Below are 24675 nucleotides of genomic sequence, written 5' to 3'. Positions count from 1 at the left end.
TATAGGCCATTTACCATTTAAAAATGCCTTAATCAGGACCGATATGTGGGTCCAACTACACCCCTTCTCCACTGTTTGGATAACAGTGACTAACCATGTGAAGATGAGAGTGACAACCCAAAAGGTTTCTTCCCAGCTGGGGCCTGGTACCACCTGGGCACAGAGTGGCAGCATGTGGTGGGGCAGAGTCACGTTAAGGGTGAAAGGAAAAGTGCTACCACGTGATGTCACCAAGGTGAGGTCCCGAATCACCCAGGAGGACGTGAAGTCTGGTGTAAACCTACAAACAAATCAAAAGAATTTATAGAAAAGATGTGCGAGGTGCAAGAGAATCAGAAGCAGAAGGAAACATTTTAAATGAGAAAATAAAATGAACGAATGAAGTTTAATAGTTCTTACGCAATTGTGATCTCAGAGGAAGTGTTGTGCTCCAGCCTGAAGGAGCGACACTGCAGCACCTCAAAGCCATACCCCTGACACGCATAACCATTGATGTTCATGGACATGACAGTTAGAGGAAGCTCTCCTGCATTCTCCACCTTAAAACTCTTCCTGATAGCAAACAGAGGCTTACTGGTGCGCAGACCTGGAATAGACATACTCTATTAATCTTTTGTAGCATTTGTAACTTAGTTAAAGCTAGAAACAGCAACATGTCATGCTGTAAAACAGAGCAGAAGCAATGCTCTCACCGTCACGACACTCCATCAGAGTAGACTGAGGAACGTTGAAGCGTAAAGACACGCCTGGACCAGAAAGTTTACCCCCGACTCTTAGGAGCTCTTTGGCTCCATGGCCTTGTAGGGTCACCATGTCAAATACTGTCAAGTTGTTTCTGAAAAATAAGGACATACAATCTCCTCTTACACAACGGCACACTGAAAAAGACCTTGCATACCTAACAGACAGAGAAAAGGATTGAGAATGGACCAAAATCTGATGATTTTCAACTTGATCTGTCCGAAGCCATTGAGAAACGCTACTCCTTTTGCTAATGCTGAACACCCACACCCAAACTAACAAGACTATTCTTAGATGTGAAAGTTGTTAATGAATAAAAAAGCTTAAGGCTGGTGATATTTTGAACTGTTCAGTCTATAGGAAATGTCAGAGGTAAGATGAGGGTATGTAATCTTTTGGCCAGCGGTCCTCAACCATTCCTGACAGCCCACCATCCAACACCAACTAAAACTTTTTGCTCTGGCAAAAAAACAACACTAATTTATGTTGATGAAGAATGTAATTTTAGTAGTAAATGTGATTGAAACAATTATAGCACTGTGGTGATATTAATTATTCAAATTACTCTAAATCCATAAATGCACTTTGGATAAGAAAATTACATGATTAAAACAAATATTTAATGTAATTTAATACATTAAAGATCTGCTATTGTTTATCAACTTGCTAAGCCCGGTGGTCGAGGTGGTCCACTGTGTTTTTGTATTAAAAAATGTTAAGTAGGCCGTGCCGGCGTAGTGGTTAGGGCGACCCATATTTGGAGGCCTTGAGTCCTCCACACGGGTTCGACTCCCGGACCCAACGATATTTGCCGCATGTCTTCCCCCCTCTCCTTCCCCGTTTCCTGTCAGCCTACTGTCATATAAGGGACACTAGAGCCCACAAAAGACCCCCTGGAGGGGTGCAAAAGGTTTTTTTTTTTCAAGATGGCGCCGGCGCAGCTGGCTGCCTGCAGACACAGCTCCCGTCGTGTGTGTTTGTCTGTGTATATTTGCTGTAACCGATTAAGGATCCGTGCTTGAAGAACCCATGGATCATCAGTTGGGCTTTCCACAATGGCTGGATGTGGTTCTGTTGCTGTTCTCCGCGTTCTTCTGCTACTTTTTATACTCTTGGTTGCGGAGAACCTCGCCGAGCGGAGTAGCGGCATTGTTTGCTCGCGTGAACGGCTGATTGCGCTGTGTGGGCCTCTGCTGCTGCCCGGAGACGGGCCTGTGGTCCCGGAGGAGTTACGGAGGAGACGACGGGGCTGCAGGTCTGGAGTTAAACGGAGGGAGAAGAGGAGACGGTGCAGGCCAGCGGTACCGGCGATTATTGTGGGGAACGTGAGGTCTTTGGGAAATAGGACAGACAAACTCACGGCGCTGGTTAGGACCCAGAAGGAGTACTGGGAGTGCAGTATCTTCTGCTTCACGGAAACCTGGCTGCACTCGCTTATTCCGGACTACAGCGTGGAGGTCCCTGGATTTTCCTTGGTGCTGGGGACAGGGACTTTTCCAAGAGTCGGAAGAAGAGGGGCGGCGGGATTGCACTGTATGTGAGTGAGAGGTGGTGTAATCCCGGTCATGTTAACGTGAAGGAACAGATTTGTAGCCCGGACATTGAACTTCTGGCTGTGGGAATGCGGCCGTATTATTTACCGAGGGAGTTTACGTCCGCCATTTTGATCGCTGTTTACATTCCCCCATCAGCTGATGCAGCGGTGGCCTGTGACGTCATCAGCTCTACCGCAGCCAAACTCCAGACTCAACACCCAGACGTTGTTATTGTGTCTTGTCTCTTGTCCTGTCTCTATGCTGTAACTGTGAAGTAATTTCCTTGCTGGGATGAATAAAGTACTTCTATTCTATTCTATTCTATTCTAAATGAATAAAATTAAATAAAAAAAAAAAGTTAAGTAGACAGGAAAAGTAAAAATATTACTGGGTATTTATTTGTTACGGGAAAACATCACCAGTGAAATGCTATCTAAACCCACAACTAGTCTTAAAAACAACAAATCAAAAAATACAATTAAAATGAATATCAATTATTTGCACTTCTGTTTAAAAAAAATTAAGTCAGCGGCTCTATAAGGCCCCTCAAGGTTTCAGGGGCCATAAATGATCATATTTTAACACAGACCACAGATATATAAATGTAACATTTATTTTTTGACATTATCAATGCTGGTGAATTTGATTTAATGGTTTCAGCATACACAAATTAAAATATTTTAAATTGTTTAACATTTACACGTAAGATTTTAAGGAGTTGGCAAATGTACTTTATAGAAGTTCAAAGAACAATATTCATAGTTAGATTGTTTTATTACCACTACAACAATCTGATGCCGTGAGTTTAATGTTTGAGTTTGAGCTCTGTTTGTTCACAAATACAAATGAGAAAACTGCAAGTATAACTTATTGCTTTTTAGGTTGGCCAATTAAACTACTCCCTTCTCCCAGATTAAATCCAACACAGAAGCTGTTAGAGGTGCTGATATTTTTAGCAGCAAGAGGGGCCCCTAAGTCAAATTCTGCTGAAGGCCTCATACAGCTTTGGACAGGCCCTGCGTGATGAGTTAAATCTGCTGAACTGAGCGCAGAAATCAGCAACAAACAGGAGATTTAAATCAATGCTGCTAATGTGGCTTTAGTAACTCTAACATCTGTTGCGTTTTTAATAAGCGTCACAGAAACTGTTTTGGTTGCTCAAGTTTGTGGGATTAGTTTTTCAGATCTTCGCGCAGTCGCGCGTATTTACTCTGGCTGACTAAGTGAACAAAGCATTTGATACGGTTTGGTGCATAGTGAAACTGGAAAAATAATACTACAAAAAATAAATAAAATAATATAAAACCAGTGTGATGCGTGACTACGAGGAGAGATCAAAAGCTCCTCACCGGGCTGAACCTGCAAGATCACGTTAGCGCTGGTTTGATAACCACTAACGCAGCAGCCAACCGGGGACACATACATGAACTTTACAGGGAAGACAGAGCTGGGTGTTGGGCAGTGTGTTGAGATGTAAATGCCGCATATAATTCTTTGTTCACAAAGATAAATCATTCTCACCGCTCCCTCAAAAAGCGCCACTATAAGTTACTCCTGCGGTTCACCTAGAGCTGTGCAACCAGAGCTAACGCGGTGGGTTTTAAACTCTTAGCTTGATGCAGAGTTTGCCAAAGAGACATAATTCCACACAGGGGGTTGATGTAAATATCCATACCAGTCAGCCTGTGTAAAGTTTGAGTAAAAGGAGGCACGTGCCGAGATAAAGCAGCTGCAGCACACGAGGCAACATGCAGAGGTGCCAGCTGTGTGATTGGTCGCTCTCCAGGCTTTAAATCTTTTAAGAATAAATCTGCTCCGCCAGTGAAACACTCAGAGCAACAGAGGTGCTTGCAACCCGGATTAAATTTATTTAAAAAATAGTATTAAAAAAAAAGAAAAAGACTTTTTTTTTTGATTATTAAGTTTTCTAACAAAAAAAACGAGCAATGCGTAGCCTGGTGGGGCAGGAGGCTAGTGAAGCATGGCAGGCCACCAGGCTTATAATACACTCAGGAAAACCCTGTATTATTAATATTATTACTATTATTATTATCATTATTACAAGAGCTGTGTAGAAAGGTTTTTAGTTAGACAGCTTTACAAAAACCTCTGATCAATGAATCAGAAAATAAAGGTGACTTGGAATTAGCTATCATACCTGATAATGAGAATGGTGTTGGTTGGTTTGTGTTGGGTAGGGCTAAACACCACAGCAACCTCTCTGGTCTCCCAGGGCTGCAGCAGCAGACGCAGAACACCCTCTCCTGTTACATCTGCTGAGCTCTCACCTGCCTGAAAAGAGAAACAGCAAAATGGAGAAAATACTGTCAGAAACTCCAACAAAAGCAAAAAAAAAAAAAACAAGACAGCTGAGTGCAGATGGTGACATGAAAGTTCAGCTAAGAAAAATCTAATTAATCTCAAAACTATTTACCACAGTAGAAATGATTTTGAGAGTTGTTTAGAGGGTTACCTTTGGAGGAGAAGCCAGCAGAGAAAACTCTTCTGTGCTGATGTTCACAGTTTGGGAGCTGATATTAAACCTATCAATAAAACAACTATTAGGATGCTCTGCTCCAATATTCAAAACTATGCAAGAACATCATTTGATTTACTATAAATACCAACCAAACCGTTTACCATTTGGTTAGAAGGTCCAGAGCTTCACTGGGAGAAGGGTAAAGGGAAAGGGTTCGAATCTCCACAGAAACCACTGAGGGTGAAGGATTCTTCAGCATGAATGTTTTAACCTGGACCAGAGAGGACAATATGAACCACAAGTTTATGGAAAGAAAGGTATTTTACAATAAGTAATCATGACAATTTGCTTACTTTGCTCTCATTGACAGGCGTAGCCCCAAAGTTCAGAGGAGCAGATCCCTCAGCAAGAAGCCTGGGCCACCTGAAGAGACATTGAATTAATGATGACGTGAATGATAAAGCTCAGAAATGGACAGAGATGGGCTGGTGTTGCAACTCACCTGCAGGGTAATTTGTCTTTGTAATTCTGTGACCGAGAGCAGAGCTCTGCAGCCAGCTTACTGTCTACAACCCAGGAAGAGGTGAAAGAGTCTGGCTGAAGGGATCGCTGCCACTCCTGGCGACCTGGCAGACGTCACCAAGAAAAACATAAACAAATTATCATCAGGAAGCAGCGTCTTACTTCACACGTATGCTGGAAGGGGATAAATTTCACCTGCTTCAGATAAGCGAAGAGAACATTGCCGTGCACACTCACGCTCGGCCTCAAACACAACCTCCTCCTGTTGGCATACACACCATTAATAATCAGCTCCCATTTATTTCACACATTTCCCAACCGAGAAAGCAGCAGCCAGGAACATGTCAAGTTTACCTTTGATGAAGTTAAATGAAAGTAGAAGGGAATGTGCAGTCTGATGCCGAGCCTAGTGTCCAGACTCAGGGTCAGCATGTAGTTCAGAGGCAGAGTCCTGTTTAGAAGTTGGAGGGACAGGATTCGCCAGCAACCTGTGGAGACGCTCAATGGACTACTGAAGTTCACCACCTGACAGACAGGGGGCAGCAGATGCTACTGTTAGAAAAGACTCATGGGTTTGTTGGATAAATAGCAAAACATCTGGAATCAATCTGGTAAAAACATTAAGCAAAGCATCACTTCATTAAAAAATGTGATCTGTTTCCTGTCACAAATGAGCTTTGTGGAACAAACTTCCAGAAAACTGTTCTGTTAATTTAAATCTAGACTAAAAACCCACTTGGTAGAGTTGCTTTTCAACCATAACAAATAAAACATTGACCAATGCATATGATGTGTATTGATGATTTTAGCAATGGCACTTGACAAAATGTAATGTATTGGTTTTCACAACTGTTGACTCTATGATGTATTTATTATATTTTTTATGTTTTCAAATTACAAAGCACTTTGAACTGCTGTGTTGCTGAGATGTGCTATACAAGTAAAGTTGACCGATGGCTTGCTGCCTACCTTCACCACACCCTGCAGCATCTCTGACAGCGTGGCGTTGACCAAAGTGAAAGGCAGAGGGGAAGGGTTTGAGAACCATAGCTCCATCTGGTGGTGGTTGCTTTGTTTCACCTGAAACAAACTGAACAAATCCCCTACTGTCCATCTGCAACAAAGCACAAATTATACAACAGCTCTTATTAATAAAACCAAAACCCCCAATAAACGTCAATAAAGAGACAAATGTGGGACCTGTGTGTGATGTGTAATCCTGGGAAGCTGGAGGTCGTTTTGTTCCCCATTATTTTTATACTGATATGACTTATACACTTCTGTCCATGATCTGGAAATATACCTGGGACCAGACAAGAGGAAAACAACTGATCAGCTTCAATGTTTGACTAACAAGCCGCTTCAAGGAAAGAAGACAACTCACCTCTGCATGTTAAGCTGGCCACCTGGGTGAAGTTCTTTGCCTCTGGTCTTAGAAGAACCTTGTTAAAGTTTAGGCTGGTCTCCACCTTTGACAACACCTGCATGTCCTGGAAACATGAAAACATCTCGTTACAGACATAATAACACAATGATGAACAAAACAATAAGAAATTCTCACCTTTATGTAGAGCTGTTTCCCTCCAGAATTCAACATATAAACTCCTATTTTTGCATCCCCTGTGTGAAAACATAACAATATTGTCCATCTTTACAATATAATCCTAAAATGTTTGCAAACCTTTTGTCATAACAGATAATTAAATACAATGTAAATACAAGGAAATTACTACTGTGGGTTACAAACAGTGAATGCCAGTTTTGAAACTCAAAATTAGAAAAGCGGCTGCACACTTCAGAAAACAAATGCTTTAAATCTCATGTGACTTTTATTTTGGTGAATTATTTAAAACTGAGCTAAAGAAGGAAGAGGTGGGTGTCTCTTCCTTCGGTCACTTCTCTTCTATTCATTATGAAACTAGAAAAAATAAATAAATAAATTTGGAATATCCCTCAGAACTGAATTAAAAGCTTCTCTTCTGCAACTTTGTGCAACTCATGCTTAGATTAGTAAATGCTTTTGAAAAGCTGACTATAGACTAGGGGTTGAACCAATTAGTCGACTAGTCGACTAGTCGACTCTAGGACGTCTCGCGAGTTTTTACATTTCATGTCGACTAGTCGCAGTCATGTGATTGCCGGTGGTGACACCCTGTGCTGATCTGACAGCACAGTATACGTCACAAGACAGAAGAAAAATAAGTTAATACATTAGTTTAAATGATATGTAGATGGATGCATATTTGTGGTTTTACAGTGTTTTTAAAAGGAGATGGAGTTGCAGCTGCAGTCCACTACAAAACACGAGCCGTCTAAAACTCGCCCCCTTCCCGCTAAGGATGTCACTTAGCCGCTCGCGAGTGTCTTTGTCGCGACGATCTAACTAATACATTATGATGTTATGTTGCTGATTAAATAAAGATCTGTGGTAATGATAGCTGCTGATTAAATAAAAGCCTGTAGTTGGTAATGACAGTGTATACTTGTCTGACATATATATAGCCGTGAGTTCGTGCTAAGAATGACACTTTGTGCTTAGAAGTGTCATCAGATCAGCTGTCAGAAGTGTATGACACTCTGACAGCTGATCTGACAGAACACTGGCTACAAAATGGCGTCTTCAAAACAGATCGAGGACAAAACCCGCATCTTGTCAAACAGGTAGAAATTACTGGGTCCTTGTATGACAATGTGCTCTTAGCGAACTCTTAGCGAAGAGAATATTGACAGCGAGTGAACTTTATTTACCCCCCGTGCCACCTCTTTTTATTGTTTTTACATGCCATCTAAAAGATGTGCGTTTCCTTTTGAATGTTGGTTTCCCAGCAACTTATTATTTATCATAAACTATCCCGATGTTTTGTTGTGTAAATGCCGTATTTTTCCGTGAAAACGGGTAATAAAGCCTGTACGTTACTCCAAAGCTTTGCGTCTTGCGTTGCTATGACGTCACAACGACTAGTCAACTCGACATCGACTCGACTTTTATCATGTTGACGTTGACTAGAAAATATCTTAAATCGTTCAATCTGCTGAGTCAGCAGAGCTTCCTGCCGCGCATCGGGCGGAGGAGAAGCAGGTGGTTTCGTTGAATTCAGCTGTAACCAAACGGGATCCGTTCATAACAAGTTTGGCTTGTGATGTTCCAAAAGCACCATGTAGTCAGTGTGATAATTTGAGTCCTATAGTAACTATCCAGAGATCATCAGCATCAGCCGGTGTTTAGAAAAAAAAAAGTCAGACCCGACTTTGTGCAACAAACTTTTCCCCGCTGCTCACGAAGAATCTCCATAATAGACTTAGTAAAAGCAGGAGAAGGGGAGAGTGTGTGTGTGGGGGTGGGGGGTGGGGGGGGGTGGGGGGGGGGGGGGGGGGGGGGGGGGGGGGGCAATATTTGCCGTGAAAATAGCTAATAAAGCCTCCAAGTAGTTGTTGGGCTTACGTCAGGGTTTTTGCGCTTACGTCACTATGACGTCACCGCGACTAGTCGACATCGACTCGACTATTATCATGATGTAGTCGACCTTAAAAAATATGTAGTCGTTCAACCCCTACTATAGACATTAACAAGCACCCACCAAATGCAGCTGGTCCAACAGCAGGAGTGACCAGCAGGAACAAAATGTGCTCAATGACGTAGGGCTTGAGCTTGTCCAGTTCAGCGGGCCGGTCACCACAAGCAGACAGATCAATCTGGAGACTGAGACACTCCTCTTTCTGGAGGCAGGACCCCTGGGACGAGGAAGGAAAGACTAACCAGTCATGCACCAAATACAAGGAAATGGAAGCATTTGGAGAGTGAGGAGAGATTTGAGAAGCTCTATGAAGTGTGTACTCATTCAAAGTCAACATAAGAGTTTGAGTGTGCAGGGTACCAGCTTGCAAAATTGTGAGAATTAGGACAGTACTCCTCTGCTCCCGAACTTAAACATCGCTATTTAGTCTTATATACTTCTAAAAAGTACAATTACAAAACGTAATTAATTTGAAGTGTACAGTATAGTTTTTATTCTTTCTAAAATCATTGCAGGATATATTTGGCTGTACAGTGAACCCTCGCTTTATCGTGGTTCACCTTTCGCGGTCTTGCTGCTTCACGGATTTGCATCGTGCATTGTGTTCTGCATTCTGATTGGCTAAACAGTCTCTCCGCTTCTTCTCTACCTGTGTGTCAACAACATTGCGGTTTAATATGTACACGTACGTAAAACAGCTTGCCAAATTTAACATAATTGATGATGGCATGTCGGTTTATAAGAATCTTTTTGCCCAGAAGAAAAAAGAGCGACAACAGCTACAGATAACTATGTTCTTCTCTCGATAAAACACACCTGCACCGCGGGCTTTAGAAGAAAAAAAAACGCTACAGAGCGGAGTCAGGATGCAGCGGCTCAGTCAGAAGAGCAGTGAAATACACAAATAGTGAGTCACTATTTGTCCTACTGTACTTTTTTTTTTTTTCATAATCATTTTTTACTTTCGCCCGTTCTAATCCAATGACTCAGGTCGCGGTGGGGGGGGTTGCTGATCTCCAGAATTCGGGCACGGGAATCCGCCTTCAGTTTGTATTAAAATTATTATTTTACAGTACGGTAGTTATTTGTAAAAAAAAAAAAAAAAAGTTTATACAGTACTTTTTATTTGTTAAACAAATGTTTGGGCCTGTAAAAATGTTTTGTTTTTTGGTTTCAATGTATTATGGAGTATTTCATTGTATAATAATTGTAAAAAAATAAAGGTTTCTACTTCGCGGATTTCGCCTATCAGGGGTTCTTTCTGGAACGTAACCCCCGCGAAAAACGAGGGTTCACTGTACACTACCATCTTTCTGAGATGTTTGATGATTGTCAAAAAAAATCATCAAACATTATGTTATACTAAAATTCAATTCAACCGCTATGATTCAGCTAATTAAAGGTATGATTACATGTCAGTCGTTATTCTAAAAGAACCATATCTGACAGATTTATGCAGATTGATCATAATCGGCCGATTTCCATAAAAAAGTGTACGATCGGTGATCGCCAATCACTGTCTCTTGCTGCCGATCACCAAACCCGATAACATTTATCTCACTTCGCAGCCTGCCTGTGCCGCTTATCTCCTCTTTCCTTCACACTGCGCCAGCGGGCAGCAACAAATCCTGTCGTGTGGAACTATAACGCTCTGAGAATGAATGTGGACGCTTGCGTGTTGCGGCAGAAAATTACCTCGGGGTGAAGCATGTCAAAATGCATCAACACAACGAATCTAATATGGCATTTAAAAAACAAGCACTTGATGGAGTTTGGCTACATCGAGGCTCACTCACTGCAGGAAAAAAAAACAAACACCCGGAGCGGCCAGATAGCAGGTAAAGCAGCGCACAACTTCCAACTAATTTAAGTCTTCGAGCTGGCAGTGTAAGACGCTGGGATCTGCTCTTGCTCTTGGATCACTGCTACACCCTACTGGTAGTAATGTTTCACAGAGGGAGAGCCGCTCAACCTCCACCCGGCAGTGAACTCTCACACCAAACGTCTGCTTAAAGCTGCAGCATGTAACTTAAAAAAAGATTTCAGATATACAAAACTTTCACTGTCCTAGCATAAGACAGATAATCTCTGAAAAAAAACACTGATCTCCTCTGCCTCCTCTTGGCATTCTGCAGAATTACTCAGCTCAGTCAGAAACAACCAATCAGAACCAGCATTAATCAGCTGGCCAGTTATGATTTAGTAACTCAGGATTGTTTATTTTGATGCAACCTGTATTTTACTTTGAACAAATGTTTCCTTTTATACTTGACTTTATTTGATATAGGCAGTGTTGTGAGATTTATTTGACACATGTATAATTTATGGTACTGAGAATTTTAATGTTAAATATTACCGTATTTTCCGGACGATAGAGCGCACACACAAAGTTTAAAAAAACAAAACAAACTGGAAACGTACATATATAAGCCACACCGGGATATAAGCCGCCGGTATCTCCACTGCTCTCTGTCTTCCACAAGGGCGCAGCAGAGGGCTGCATCCTTAATAAATCTATTTAGGAGCTTACGCGCAGCAGCTATCAATCTGTACTGCCAGATCAATAGCCCTCAACTTAAAAGCTGCATCATATTGAAAATTCTTCGTGTGGTTTCCATGATGAGTTTGAAAACATTTCTCCATCATGCCTGCTGCTAGCATGTGCTTGTTCCATGGGCGGAATTAGAAAAATATCTATGGGGTAGCAGGGATTATATATATATCAGTCTCACATTTACTTACCCAGACCTAACATTGGACTTAATTTACTTGTTCCAAAATATTGTTTTTAACTTGCATTGTTTCAAAATGAGCTTCATGTAGCACTGAGGATTAAATATAATTTCTTAATGTACAGTTAATTATTTTTACGTCTTTCGTACTGCTGCTAATTCATATGTATTACTGGATTGGACAGCGCCTATTAGTGGCTATGTGATGCTCTGAGTTACATCCAGAAAATTCTATTCCAATGCAGGATGAACAGAAATCTGTCACGAAAATATTAGTACCGCCATCATTTTCATCAGATATACAGTATCTATTAAATACGATTTAAAATAAAGCTGAGAAAACTGATGTTTGATACATAAATTCTACAAATCTATAAACAGTTTGGTTTCTGTTAGTTCTGTCAAGATGCAAGGAAGGGCACATTTCTCTTATATTGGTCAATCAATTTATTTTAAATATGCTGTAGAAGCCGTAGTTTGATGAATATCACCACATTTTACAGAGGGGATTAGTTCAGCTTTTGACACTTGTTTCACTTTTAGGAATTGCAGCAGTTGCAGGGCACCGCAATGAAGGTGCAATAAAGCTGATAAACAGGTGAAAAACAAAACTAGACAAAACCACTTCTATTCCGCTTTTTCTCGCTTTGTGTGCCTGCATTACCCTACACGCGGAGCTGTTGCAAATGGCAACCGTCAGACAACAGCTCAATGAGCTGATAAAGCAGAGATTACGTTCAAACCTATGAGGGTGAATCAGTCTCAAACAACTAACATTTCCCACACAAAAAAGTACGCAAAAACACCAAAACAGAACATCTAGTCCGTTACATTATGTTGGCTTGATTTCTATATTGTCATTATTAATATATTTTCGCCTGAACACAGCGGTGGTTGATTAGCTGATTTATACACCTGCTCTACTGATGGCTTGGTGTGCAGGTTGTCCTATTTTAGTGCTAAAGGAACCAATACACACCGAACTGCGCAACCAGTTAAAGTTATCAAAGCAGGCTAGCAACAGTTAGGCTAGCATAACTAACTCACTGCTCACTTTTTCAATATTTTCTTTGAATTAAAACTTTTTCCTCACCTGTTAAATGTGAAACCCTTGAACCTTGTTATTTATGGGTGTCATAGGGTTGAATTAACCGCTAAACATTTTGTCCATTTTTCAGATTCTTTGCGTGATTGTGGTATTTTCCTGACCACCGATATTCCTGAGAAAAGAAGGAGTACCTGAGGACTGCTCAGTAAACTCTTTGGTAAACTGCATTCCAGGAGCAGACCCAGAATGGTGATGTTAGAGGCATCTTCCTGCAGAAACACACAGCAACAGCATGTCATATGGCTTTCCCCTCAACCCAGTGCAGGTGGTGGAAGACAGGACGACCCCGGCTAAAACTAAATCACTAATGGATGTCACTCCCCCACCACCCCTATGCATGAAGCTGTTGCTCAACTGGACAACTCCTTTGGACAACTCCAGTGACAATGTGTTGCAAAGCAGGTGCACAAAGGAGCGTTATAGAACCTTTATTTCCTTTATCCTTTATTTCCTCTCTGTATGATTGCATTCCCTAAGATCCTTGTCCCTAAAGATCAATTTAATCATCTCTTCTTTGTTTCCTTTTTTAAACAGTGATCATCAGCATACACACCGGATATGTAGACCAGACTAAGGTAATTACATGTCAACACTATGAAAGTTTGCTGATTAAAGAAAAATTGGCAGTAAAGCACCCAATTAAGCAACACTCATGGTTATTGTGAGAGCTGATGGCCATACTGACATTTTCAAACTGCCACCTCACTTCCTGTTGTGGAGGCGGGAATATGTTTCAGATGTCTCTCACACACAAACACACCCCTGCACTGCCTTAGATTGCCTCTTAATCTATGAACAAGTCAGACGTTGGTGTTCACGCTGTGTGCTCCTGAAAAAATTTAAAAACACTGAGAAAATAGTGTCTGTGTTCACAACGGACCAAAAAAATGAAGCTTAGCATTCCTGCCTATTCATCAGCCATCCACAAATTTAATCAGAGTGGGTGATGGTGGGTGTGTAGGGGCGTGTGTGTAAGCGTATTTGTCTGGGCTAAATGAAATCTAAATCTATGAAAAATTAAATCAGCTGTTTCCAATTATGCTCTTATTGACTGTTATGCAAGGTCTGGATGAAGAAGCTCATCAACATTTGGATGCATACCTGAGTTTGGGTCAGCTTTATGCTCTGGATGTGAGGGAATATTAGATGAGTTTCCTTTCGTTGGGAAGATTTTAATTTAGTCTGGTGGCTTCCCACACCAAACACCTGAAGAAAAGGAAGTTAAAGTGATGGGCTTACTGTACTTCAAATAAACACTGAAATACAAAAAAACCCATTTACTTAGAAAGTCACCAGAAAATTGTAAAACTTGAATAAATTAAGATCAGATGTATTCTCTGTTGGAAGTTCAATTGGTAAGTAGAAAACCTTGAGAGCTAGAGGGATGGCAGGTACATTGGCATGTTATAGATAAACACAGAACTGTGCTAAAATGAGATAAAGGCTAAAAAAAATTCAAGCTAATTTAAACAAAAGCAATCAAACCAATGTACACTTAATGAAAATTCTGTTATTTAAAACTAAGGAAGGTCAAAATATGTACAGCAACTTAAAAAGGGATTTTTTTTTAAATTAAGTATTTTATTGCCATTTTTCTGACAAACCAACATTTAATAAGTGCAGTGTGAATTTAATTAACATCTCTAAGACGTTTCAACAACAATCAACAATTAATCACATAATTTAAAATGAACTTCATAATTTCCATTTAATTGATTAATATTTTTTGAAGGACATCATAATCCATTTTATTTGTAGTTTGCGTTGTGTGGTTTTTATTTCCATTTTATTTATTGTTGTTGGTGGTTGTGTTTTATTTTTGGATATTTAAAATATCTTCCAGTTCCAGTTTTACGTGTTTTTTTTACAAAATAAAAAGTTTATTGGTCTTTTAGAGAACAATCTTGCATTATTGTGTCCTTGTTAATACATTACTTGAAAATGGTTTCAAAAGAACAATACTATGATTTACCGTAACAATTACTGGGACAATTTATCATCCAGCAAAATGTGTTATTGTGACAGGTCTACTGATTAATCTGTCGTACAAACTAAAATTTAGTGTAGCCAACTGCCTCCAGAAAACAGCCAAGCAAAAAATATAGTCTAGAACAGCGATCCCCAACCTTTTTAGTCGCGCGGACCGGTCAGCCCTTCGCAATTTTGCTGCGGGGGGGTTGGGGGTGGGGGGTGCGCACGCGCGCATTGTAAGTATCGAGTCCGATGCTGTTGGGGGGTGGGGAGGGGGGGTTGCGCGCGCAGTACTCCGATGCTGTTTTGTTACTCATTCTGCTGCAAGTTGGCTCAATTTTGACGCGCAAGACGTAACCGGTAAAATCCGGTTTAGGATTTTCAAAATAAAAGATCCGGAAGTAGTTCATTATTTCTTGCGCGGCCCAGTACCAATTAGTCCGCGGACCGGCACCACTGGTCTAGAATACAATACACTGGCGTATTGGATTCTTAGGATAAATCCAGATTGCGTGCAAATGTAGGACGTTTGCCAGAGAGCATTAAAGAACAGCTTCATGAAAACCAAGGAAGGTAGCAGTTGGATCAGGGAGGACCCTATGGAGATGTTTAAAGCAGGATTGGATTGGCTTATAGAACCAAGTCCTAACCTTCAGCTATGTCACGGAGCAAAGCTGATTCATAAGTAAATGCCTTCCTTCTTCAACTGCTACCCCCACGGCCCGACCCCGGATGAAGCGGAAAAAAATGGATGGATGTTTTTTATGTTGTTTGTTTTGGATCTTTAAAATGTCTTCCAGTTCCTGTGTAAAATGTTCTTGAATTATTATCCCTTTTCCATTATATTGCATGGAAATTGTTTCTAAGCAACAATATTATCGTTTATCACAATAACTTCTGGGACAATTTATTGTCCAGTAAAATTTGTTATCGTGACAGGTATAGTAGGACTGCAGGACTCAGTGGTGCTGCATATAAATGTAAGTCACAATATGAATCTCTCTCCTTGCAAATAAATGTAAAAAAAAAAGTACATAAAAAAAGCACAGGTGTTTTTTTGTTTTTTTTAGACTTTACAATTATGAATTACATTTTCTTGGTATGCCACATAAAATTCTAATAAGACACAGAAATCTGTGGTCTAAACAGTCCAGTATGTGGAAAACTTTTGCAAGGTTTGATAATGCTGGATTATACCACACTCAAAAAAAAAAACCCCAGAGGGAGAGGTTATTCATATACTGACCTGGTACGAAAGCAGCCCATGGGCTGATGTGTTTATAAATAATGTGTTTTCTGCACTGCCCTCCTCAGATGGGAGGAAAATTAGTTTAAAAGATGCCTTCCCCTTCGGTGGTATGACCTACAGCACAAAAAGAACATTTCAAAACCCTTCAGTAAAACACAAATCATTGAAACAATAACAAACACTGGTATTTGTGAACATACTTACTCTTCTGTGAAAGGAAGGTATGTAAAATTGCCTGCTGGATGGAAACATCGAGAGCACGGTCACAGGAACTTCCTGGCTGGGGTTGTGTATATATATGGTTTCAGCTCTTGGCAACCCCAGCGGCCTGTAGACAGCAGAGTATTAAGATCAGCATGGAAAACTTTCATCCCAAATACACTGAGGTCAGCTGAAATAAAGCGGAGCAAAACATCCAAAAGAGGCAAACCATAAAGTTCCTTTCACGCAAATTCTAGCAGTTCATCTATGGCTTCTGTTTCACAATGTGACACAAATTACATGTTATATGTATTAGGTCAACATTTTTTTTATATCCCAGTAAAAAAAAAAATTAAAATCCCATCTTAATGTTCATAAGACAAAGCATGTCTTTTTATCATTAGTCAGTACAACAAAACAAAAATGTTTTGAAATAGAAACCATTTGCATACTCTAGATCAGTGGTCCCCAACCTTTTTCTTACCGCGGACCAGTCAAGACTTGGCAATTTTGCTGCGGCCCGGGACCGTCAGATAATGCTTCTGCATGTTGGCGTTCCAGCTAAAGCCTTTTTTGTTTTGTTTTTTTGCCCCGATTTTCCCTTTACGACAATCTTACAACGTCCTGCAGTGAGTGGTGTGTTGAATATGCCCGAACTAAAATCAGGCATATTCAACATTGTCTTGGCCCGATTTAGCAGCCTGTGGGGTTTTTTCCCTGACTGGGAGCGAGAACGCAGCCTGTTGAATGTGACAGGTAGCCAATCAGAAAGCGCGATGACGTAAGAATGGAGGGAATCCCAAACAGTTCACATGGCAACTGAGAGTCCGGCCGACATCAGAGGTGATATGTGGAAATGTTTATTACTATATGTAAAGGTCATTTTATATATGTTTATTTGTGGCTATGTTTATTCAGTTAAAAATGTTAACTACGAAAAAACATAACTCACCTTAAAATCATAGTGCAGCAAATAGAGCGGCTGCTCCCGCAGTCTTTTATCAAACACCTTTTCTATTTGTTACGTCTTTTATCGTTTAAAATGAGTCCACAAACTATCACTGCTGCTTCTACATCGTCATCTGTGTTTGATTATTCTAAATTCATGTATGGTATGTTGGGGGTTTTACTGGATTTTCCTCTGGAATCGGGATGTTTGCGAGTGGAATCGGTTCGTGTGGTGTGTTGCTCCTGCCGTGTGGCTGGACACACGAACCGACTGAACCTGTAGGATTTTTATCGGCTCGTGTCATGTGTGGTCATAAAATCGGCCGACAATCCTTAAATGGTGCTGTGTGAACCAGACCTAAAACTCACAAGCTCTACTCCTCTACTCTCGACCACTGCCCTAACGCTCTCTGACTCGGGTCGCTATGGTAACGTTTACATATCCCTTCGAAATAAGATATAGATGCGCCACAAAAACGAACATTTAACTTTTGCGAAAATTTTAACTTACTATAACGACTAATGGGAGCCCTGAGCTTATTTCTCTGCAACAAGATGGTTCCATCTGGGAGTGATGAGAGACAATGTCACCCGAAGTGTTGCTTATGCACAGGGTGCTTGGTCTCTACGTGGCGAAGCAGTTTGAAGGCTTCATTGCCTCATTAACGAGCCGGTCACCATATCATGCAGAGCGGGCTTGGAATGTGGGAATCACCTACCGGTCCGGGATAAATCCATTCTCCTGTCTCTTCTCTGGGCCTTTTCCGCTCGCAAAGAAACTTTCCAAACACATCTGATATGTTTCTTACTCATTTTGCTGTTTGTGGGCTCAATGTTGGCGCGCAAGATGTAACCGAGAGAGTCCGGTAAAAGGATTTTCAAAATAAAAACTCCTCCAGACTCACATAATACGTAAAACGGAAATATTTAATTGTTTCTTCCCTGGCCCGGTACCAATTGGTCCATGGACCGGTACCGGTCCGCGGCCCGGGGGTTGGGGACCACTGCTCTAGGCCTCAAACTTCAGTCCTCGAGGGCCGCTGTCCTGCAGTTTTTAGATGTGCCACAGGTACAAAACACTGGAGTGAAATGGCTTAATTACCTCCTCCTTGTGTAGATCAGCTCTCCAGAGCCTTAATGACCTAATTATTCTATTCAGGTGTGGTACAGCAGAGGCACATCTAAAAGTTGGAGACAGCGGCCCTCGAGGACCAGAGTTTGAGACCCCTTCTCTAGATGCAACTCTTCAGCTATGAGCAGTGCACATTTCACCTGAATGAGCTGGTGGTGTCAGAAGTAAAAGCATATAGAAGGTTAAGCAGAAAAGGAATGCTTATAAAAGACACTTATGAGATCAGGACTGAGGTCATCTCTCTGGGCTTGGCCAGTCTGTTATGCTGCGACACTCAGACAAATGATTCACTACCAATAAATACCGTCTGCTCTGCAAGCTTACTACGCTGAATAAGCCTAAACGTTCTACCATTTACACTATGAAACTACCACACATTAATCCATACAGCAGCAGTGCCTGAATTAGACAAAATTAAAGAACAGTGGCAGCTGAGATGGGATTGAGAATAACTGAGTCACAGTGGCAGCAGGCAACAATATGTATTAGACATAGCTTAATAGAATTTAAGTTGTCCATAGGCTCCATTTGTCAAACAGTAAACTTGCAAAGTTGTTTCCAGGGTCAGAAGAGGCTTGCCCAAGATATAAAAGCGAGAAAGGAACACTTGGACATATGTTCTGGGAATGCCAAAAACTGCAGGCTTTAGGTTCCTGTCCGAGTCGTGGAATATTAATATTCCCCCAAACCCTCTCACTGCAATATTTGGGGTTGTTCCTCTGACATGCAGTCAGAAGCATGCCAGATGGACATCTGGCATGCTTCAGCTGTAGCCTTTTCCACACTGATTGCCCGTTGACTCATACTCTTATGGATTGAGGACTTGCTTTCAAATCTGTTGAACAACAGAGGCATGTTGTGCATGGTTCTGCCAACACATTTTACAAAATATGGCATATTGAGAGACTCCCAGTCAATTCAGCATAAAGTCAACCCAAGATTTGTGGGCTTTTTTCCCCTTTGGTTTGCTTTGTTTCTATATCTATGTAAAAGATGTGTGGATTTGAATGCATTAGTTAGGGATTTATTTTGCTGAAAATATAATAAAAATATTCAAATAGAGAAACTACCACATCTCCCCTAATATTCATCTGATAGTCAGATACAACAAAGGTAGTCAAACATTTCTGGGTGTATATTATTTATTATGTAGTGTTTCTGGTTTTTAGATTTAATTTTTCTGGAAAACAGGTGTGTAGCAATACAACTACAGTCTCCACTTTTGGTAGTGGGGTTCCAAACAGAAAGTACAACTGCTGTTCCACGAATACTGTTGTTGGCCTGCAGTATTTCTAACTTCAGAGCTATGAATTTTAGCTGAGCTCATGTAGGACAGGTTTTTACTAAATATGTTTCCAGTTTAAAATATACTTGTCTCATTCAGTACATCAGCATTTTTTGAATTGCAGAGTAAAAGTTTAAGAAAACTTAAAATGAATTTACATAATTTCAAAACAGCATTCAATACTTCTCTTTTACACTTTCCTATTATTGCCAAGCAATATGGGAATCATAGAAAAGTGTGCAGAAAGCCATGCAACAGACTTGTCATCAGACATTTTAAGTTTGAACTGAACTGTTCTCACTTCCTGTTTGTCTCTGAGTGTGACTTTACTTTCATTTTAGGGAACTCCATCACGGCCTGCATGAGAATGAAACCTGGACATCGAGTTCAGTAAATCTAGATTTTAGATTTGAATAAAACATCTATTTAAAATCATATCTAATATCATAGCGTTTTCACGGACATGTTAATTATTTTATTTGTAATCCATTTAAGTAAGAGTTAGTACTTCTTCAAAACATGACATGTATTTCTAATAGTATGTTAATAGTCTTTAGTAGTCAGCTGACCTGCAGTAATTCAGCTGTTCTGACAATTCTTACATAAAATGGAAACCACAAGATTGATGAGTGGGACACTCATTTCCCTTAAGCAATTATACGTAGTTGTGAAAACATTTGTCCAGCATTGCTGAGATTTGGGGTGCCTAGCTTCTGCATTCTAAATACATTATATAAATCATTTGAATTATTTCTCATGTTCAACAGGATGGACAAGAAAATGTTGACAGCCTGCAGAATTGGGTTCCGTGTATTTTCAAGCAGTTCTTTCTTCGTTTGAAATGAAAAAAGAAAAATGAAAATAGATTCGTTTGTGTTTCGTTTATCAAACCGAAATCGGATAACGGCTCGTCTCTGCTCGTTATCTGATTTCCCATTTAGTGCACAGAATGGAAATGGAAAAAACAGATAACGAGCGATCAATTTCGATTTACATGATTTCATTTTTGACAAGTCTGCTGACCCTGAAGTTCTCTCTGCCAGAGGTAAGTACACTATTAATTTGTCACAAAAAATTGTTTTTAGATGTTTTTAGGCAAGAAAGTAGTCCTCATAGCTTCATCTATCCACTTAGTGAATCCAAAACTAGGCTTCTTTGAAATGTGCTCCGGAGGTTTTGGAGCAACGTAGCTCCAATTGGCCAAGAGGCTCCAGGCTCAGCGGGCGGCTGGAGTGCGTCTTACCCGCAAACTGCAGCCTGATCTCTGCAAGTCACTGAAGATATTTTGCACAGTGTTTTCTTCCAATTCCAGTTACTAATATTCCCTTCCTCATGGATGTTTTGAAGTTTGTAGATACGTATAATTTTTTTTTGTCGTATGTGAAATATATTCTCGGCTTCAATTGACTTCTGAAGTGCAGTGCGAACTTTTTTTAAAATTATTTTTTATTGTTTCAGACAGGTAGCTCTTCAGGAGAGGCCTCAGCTCCAGGTTTGGATTGAGCTTCCCGAATCTCCCAGTGATCCTCTTCCTCCTCCTGACATCGTCTTCTTCACCGTCTCCTTCACCATTTCATATACTTAAACTAAAAGAATATTTGTTCATAATTCCTCGAACATGGGCTGAATATCTGCTCGTTTGTTGTTCTAATAAATTCATTTTTATGAATGTTTATGTTTATTTTATAAGATATGAGTTTACAATCTGATGATAATAAGAGAAAATAAGTTTGGTAAGTGTCTAGTAAGTATTGTAAATAAATCATCCAGTTGTAAAGCACCAACTGGCTAGATACAGGTTGATAAAATTTTTATATGAAATAATTCTTTTGTTTCTTGCTTATAAAGGAATAATGGAGAGAATCAACTCAAAAGTTGTTCATTATGTTTAATCGAGACTAATAATTTATAAGCAAATATCATGAAGGAAACAAAGGTTTTCATATTTTGTTGGACAGTCATACTTCACTGATAAAAGTGTGAAAAAGTATCATGTGGTGATAAACCACAGAAGAGGATTATAGGACCCCATAACATTTAGCTAACACCAGCATTATTATTTCTTTAGATTAAAGTCAGAATTCTGAGAGAAAAGAAAATCTGAATTTTGAGATTAAAATCAGAATTCTGACTTTTTTCCATGGCCCTAATTGTCTTCCTAGATAATCATTTATTAAGCTGAGCTTTTAATAATCTCATAACATTGGCGCATAATTTCAAACTTTTCCTCCTTGGTAGATATGAGAAATAGCTACATTTTTAGTGCATATTTTGGATAATCATACTTTTTTCCAGGCGTGTTTGTGACATAACATTTTATAATTGGTAAATGTGAGGCAAAAATTTGTGGTGGTAGAGGGCCGCACTGAGTTAAATTCAGAGAATGTTTTCTGTCTGACGCGAGTTTCAAACCAACTCCAGGTCACTTCTTTGTTCAATCAATGATTGGTTTATTTTTAGAGTTTCTTGTTTTGAACGTTGAGACAAGGACTGAGACACAGTCTGACAAGGTCAATAATGCATAAGAACTAACATAATTGTATTACTATTGACGTAAAACGGTCAACAGAAATCATGACGCGCACCCAACTTCCTGATACACACGAACCAGTGCGCCATTCATACCTGGTGACGGTCACGCCCACCTCGACACACCCACCACCTAAGTGTCAAAGCCACGTGCTCACCTGTCACGTATTTATTCATATGGCTCTTACAACTGGTATGCTAATGCTATTCATAAAGGAAACACTTACAAAACTGTAGGGTTTGAATGACTGGTAGAATGTTCTTGTCGCGGTTTGAGTGTCTTGAATTGTAGTTTTTAACCTAGAGCAGATTAAAGACTCTCAAGGTTGTAAAAAATTGGGTGGACTAGGCCATTAACCATTTACTGAATCGGAAGTTACATTCAGAAGCCAAGCTTAGCTTTGAATACAAAACGAAGGTAGAATATAAGCTCTGTGGAGGTATCTATCATTATGAAATTAATTATACTTGCATTAATTGCCGCTTTGGAAGAGTGTTTAAAGTGTGCAGGGCAGAGAGAACTTCCGAGTCAGACCACTTGTCAAAAATGAAATCATGAAAAATCGAAATTGACCATCTTGATCGTTTCACGCTGTATACTGTAGTATTTTCTGCCCACCACAAATCAGTTTAAGTAATGTTCCTATGAGAAACAAATAATACCGGACATCTGGTTAAACGAGAAAATTGGTTACCCTGACTTTTTAGCTAATTTTTTTTATTTTGAAAGGGCAGAGCTCAAGGCGTTACTTTCTACACTAGCCTGCTGCCATGCCTCCCATAGACATTTGTCTTTGATACCTGCCTTATCTCCGGACCTGGGCAAGATGGCCTCCATTATACTGCATCAGCAGCAGTGGTAAATAGAAGTGAGTACACTATTAATTTGTCACAAAAAGTAATTTTAAGATGTTTTTGGGCTAGAAAGTAGCAATCACAGGTTCATCTATGCAATTATTTCATGCAAAATTAGTCTTATTTGAAATATGCTCCAGAGTTTTTGGAGCAGCGTAGCTCCGCTAATGGGGCCAGGCGGCTCCAGGCTCAGAGGGCGGGTGGAGTGTGCCTTCTTTGCTGCATGTTATCTGTTTGTAGTGGCTAAAAGTGTGATATGAAGTGTTTCATATGTTTGTATATGTGCTGTTTGATAAATGTATCAAAATATAATATTCTTCTCTAGAGAGTTCTGAAAATATTATTTTCAGAATATCTTAAGAGAATATTCACCACAGTGTTTTCTTCCAATACCAATTACTAATATTCCCTTCCACTAAATTGTTTTAGTTTGTAAATTTATATTAAGAAAAATATTTGTGTGTGTGAAATAAGCACTTCCCTTTGATTGGCTTCTCACGTGCTGTGTGAACTTTTTAAATTATTATTTACTTTTTATTATTTTAGGCAGGTGGCTCTTCAGGAGAGGCCTCAGCTCCATGTTTGGATGTAGATTCCCAGAATCTCCCAGTGATCCTCTTCCTCCTCCTGACATCGTCTTCTTCACTGTCTCATCTTTTAATACTTATATACTGTTATACTTATATTATAGGAATATTTCTTTCCGTATTATTACTGTATTTATTTTACATCTAAGATAAATATTTCCAAAATAAGGTCTATTTTTATAACTAGTTGTAGTTCCCTTTAAGAAGGAGGGGCCCTGATTTGGATGTCATAATCTCCATCAGGGATCAAAACAAATGGGTGCTATCAATTTTAAGAGGGGTAGATATTATTACATTTGTTGAAGTTTGGATATCTTGTCATGTCTCCAGTCAATGATGACTGTAACTGTAGCTCAGCAAAAGCAGCACTTACTGTGTCCCAAAATCCAACACTGAGGGCTGAATATGCAGAGGCATCCCATTCTCTTGCGTATATGGAGAGGAACTGTTCAAAAAAAAAAAAAAACACACACACAAAAAGTGTTAAACATAAAGTATTTATGGTTAGCTTTAAGAATCAGTTTCACACTTGAAAGAGACCACGTAACTCACATTTGACCTGCCACTGATGTGTCTCTGAGCAATGCAGGTAGTCATAGAACTGAGTTAGTTAGCAGGTCTAAATGTTAGCTCTGTTACTAGCTTTTCCTTTGAGAATTACCCTGGACAGCTCACTAGTTCATCACATGACAACACAGATACACAAAGGACAAACAACAACTCACTCCTAAACAATTTAGACAGACACAGTCCATTAACACATTTGTCTGTGGCAGCTGAAGGAGGAACAGCTTGTCCTGCTCTCTCTCGTCCTTACTGATAACTTTGCCTGAGTTATTTTTAAAGTGACAGTTTTTATAGTTATATTTACATTATCGACATCATAACTGGATTACTTCAAACCTAAGGACTGGGGGATTTTCTTACTTTTATTTTTGCCTTACTTTCTTCATCTCCAAGTTGAACCAGGACAAAATGCCTCCGGCCGACCACAAGGACATTAGCAGTATTATACAACGACTTCAGACTATAGAAAGGAAGATCAAACTGCTGGAGGTGAACTTTGAAATCAACGCTACCTGTGGAAATGAGACAACTCTTCCTCAAATCAACGGAGAGGTCGTACGCCTCGCATCAAGCAGCTCACCCTGGAACGCTCTGGGTACCAAGCCGAAGCAAAAGTCTCACACTGCAGATCCAATGAGGCGACTGACAGGGAGAACCCCTCACCTGGACGAATCAGCGTGGCCGGCTCTGAGCCGAAACCCACCTTCAACCTCAACACC

General features: G+C 40.1%; 1 protein-coding gene across 3 annotated transcripts in view; it reads right to left on the bottom strand.

The window, feature by feature from the left end:
* Positions 1-24675, bottom strand: part of tmem131l (transmembrane 131 like) — an 88392-nt gene that overhangs the window by 27780 nt on the left and 35937 nt on the right. For all 3 annotated transcript variants that reach the window (XM_023334619.1, XM_023334618.1, XM_023334617.1), the window contains exons 4-23: positions 23763-23834; positions 16057-16180; positions 15850-15966; positions 13734-13838; positions 12764-12841; positions 8856-9009; positions 6839-6897; positions 6662-6767; positions 6478-6580; positions 6247-6391; positions 5632-5802; positions 5473-5539; positions 5258-5381; positions 5109-5178; positions 4917-5026; positions 4750-4819; positions 4435-4568; positions 693-835; positions 400-586; positions 95-280 (exon numbers count right to left, since the gene is read on the bottom strand). In XM_023334619.1, the coding sequence (XP_023190387.1) occupies positions 95-280; positions 400-586; positions 693-835; positions 4435-4568; positions 4750-4819; positions 4917-5026; positions 5109-5178; positions 5258-5381; positions 5473-5539; positions 5632-5802; positions 6247-6391; positions 6478-6580; positions 6662-6767; positions 6839-6897; positions 8856-9009; positions 12764-12841; positions 13734-13838; positions 15850-15966; positions 16057-16180; positions 23763-23834 (2325 nt within the window). The remainder of the gene's footprint in view (positions 1-94; positions 281-399; positions 587-692; positions 836-4434; positions 4569-4749; positions 4820-4916; positions 5027-5108; positions 5179-5257; positions 5382-5472; positions 5540-5631; positions 5803-6246; positions 6392-6477; positions 6581-6661; positions 6768-6838; positions 6898-8855; positions 9010-12763; positions 12842-13733; positions 13839-15849; positions 15967-16056; positions 16181-23762; positions 23835-24675) is intronic.

This window comes from Xiphophorus maculatus, chromosome 5 (assembly GCF_002775205.1).
Source record: "Xiphophorus maculatus strain JP 163 A chromosome 5, X_maculatus-5.0-male, whole genome shotgun sequence".
In the NCBI taxonomy this organism is placed as follows: Eukaryota; Metazoa; Chordata; class Actinopteri; order Cyprinodontiformes; family Poeciliidae; genus Xiphophorus; species Xiphophorus maculatus.
Note: the sequence above shows the minus strand (reverse complement) of the source record. Positions and strands in the feature narration are given on the sequence as shown.